The sequence below is a fragment of the Macaca nemestrina genome, chromosome 4 (assembly GCF_043159975.1).
Source record: "Macaca nemestrina isolate mMacNem1 chromosome 4, mMacNem.hap1, whole genome shotgun sequence".
In the NCBI taxonomy this organism is placed as follows: Eukaryota; Metazoa; Chordata; class Mammalia; order Primates; family Cercopithecidae; genus Macaca; species Macaca nemestrina.
The window spans coordinates 162,918,611-162,920,890 of NC_092128.1; the positions used below are offsets into that span (position 1 = coordinate 162,918,611).

At 37.8% G+C, this 2,280-nt stretch overlaps 1 protein-coding gene across 1 annotated transcript; it reads left to right on the forward strand.

Moving 5' to 3' along the window:
- Positions 1 to 1,551: 1,551 nt before the first annotated feature.
- LOC112429632 (small ribosomal subunit protein eS27-like) lies at positions 1,552 to 1,809 on the forward strand. Its single transcript, XM_024798194.2, has one exon. The coding sequence runs from the start codon at positions 1,552 to 1,554 to the stop codon at positions 1,774 to 1,776; it is 225 nt and encodes a 74-aa protein (XP_024653962.2). The 3' UTR covers positions 1,777 to 1,809.
- The last annotated feature ends 471 nt before the right edge of the window (positions 1,810 to 2,280 follow it).

Genomic DNA, 2,280 nt, shown 5'->3' on the forward strand with positions numbered 1-2,280 from the left:
TTTAGATTAATTACAAATATGCAAACAAAAAAACATGGAACTGGACTATGCAAGAAGATTCATGACATTAAGTAGATAAACCTTTACCATTCTGGCTTTGATGATTGGATAAATAATTCTACCATTAATCAATATATACAACATAAAAAGGGAGGTTTCTTTTTGAAAAATTTTTTGTTTTGTTTTTTTGAGACGGAGTCTCACTCTGTCACCCATTCTGGAATGCAGTGGCGTGATCTCAGCTCACTCCAACCTCCACCTCCCGGGTTCAAGCGATTCTCCTGCCTCAGCCTCCTGAGTAGCTGGGATTACAGGCACCTGCCACCACACCTGGCTAATTTTCTTTACTTTTAGTAGAGACGAGGTTTCACCATCTTGGTCAGGATGGTCTCGAACTCCTGACCTCGTGATCCCCCCACCTCAACCTCCCTAAGTGCTGGAATTACAGGTGTGAGCCACAGTGCCCGGCCGCTTTTTGAAAATTTTGATAAATATAGTTTCATTGAATTTGAGGGATATGTAGATTAGCATATAGAAAAACACGGAGATTGAAAGAAGAACTAAGAGAAAATTTGTTCACTTGATAATTGACTTTAGTATTGGAGATGTATAAACACTGAGGGAAAGACATAAACCAATGTGGAGGAAAACTAAGGAATCAAGAAAAAAAGTTGAATCTACAAAGGAACAAATTCTACTCATAACTGAGTTTAATCCAGATAAATGATTAGATGAGTAGGGTATGAGGCCCTCCCACCGACTGGAATGCGGGGCAATGAAGAAGCAGGTACAATTGCAGGTGGCAGAGAAAGTCCAAAGCAGTTCTAGGCTGATATGGTCTCTTTTTCTAAATTTATGTAATTTCTATTTGATCACCTTCCAGAAGAAAGTGTCTGCTGTTTCCTACCACAGACAAAAAAACTAACAGAACATAGAGCTCTTACTTATTCCCTAATTGCAACCTTCAGAAGTCAGTCAAGCAACACATTTGTACATTCCGGGGGACTGGGGGGCAGGATGTATGTGTGCGTGTACATTTTCATCCACTGCCGCACAATTCCTGAATCGGTGTGAGAAACAGTCATCACTTGGTTAAAGGAAAACCAGCCAACCACAAAGAGCCATTTTAAATGACTGCCAAGATGACCAATCATTTTTTTCAATATTTCATTTTTTATGATATTAAAAAAATTCACAAGCTTCTCAAAGAAGGAAGGCATGTAGTGTTACCTCATGGCCATACCTTTATTCTTTTTCTCCTATACACATAATCCCTACTTCTGTGATGTGAAATATCAATTAAAGTATTTAGGAGGAGTATGGGATCTCTTTACACATATCTGCTTATTAAGAAACAACACTATTATCAATGTGAATCTTGGCCTGTGATATAGTTTTTTTTTCATGTTCCTAACATCATATTGTGAAAATCATTGTTTCAGTCATGCTGGAAAATATCTACTTTTTTATCCCAGCTTGTGTAAAATTTAAAACAAGCTCTTTAAAGTGATACAATCCTTTCCGGCGGTGATGACCTACCCACATGAGAACATGCCTCTTGCAAAGGATCTCCTTCATCCCTCCCCAAAAGAGGAGAAGAGCCCCAATTCCTACTTCATGGACGTGAAATGCCCAGGATGCTATAAAATCACCACGGTCTTTAGCCATGCACAAACGGTAGTTTTGTGTGTTGGCTGCCCCACTGTCCTCTGCCAGCCTACAGGAGGAAAAGCAAGGCTTACAGAAGGATGTTCCTTTAGGAGGAAGCAGCACTAAAAGCACTGAATCAAGATGAGTGGGAAACCATCTCAATAAACATACTGGATTTAAAAAAAAAGCTATACAATCATTATTTATTTAAGCAAAATACTTTATAGCTATATGTCATATGCTTATTTCTTTTGGAAGAAATAAAAATGAATAATTAATATAACAAATGTTGGCTAACACTTACGAATAGTATTACTATTTCCCGATGAGAAAGAATTATATAAGGGTCTCTGTGTAATATTTTAGCTAGTCCAGGCCAGAATTGCCCTTCTAAGAAAATTTACATTGCCCATCCTTGACATAATTATAAAACTTACCAAATGGCAAGCATTTTTGGGGAGCCAACAACACAACTTAATAGATAATGATGACAAAATAAAGAAATAGCAGCCTCCTAAGCAAGAGTGCCAGTGAACAAATGATTTTATTATGAAGGATTGCTCTGGTTGAAATTCCAGATTAGGGATACACAGTGCCTATGAAAGACAAAATTATATAGCTGAGGACATG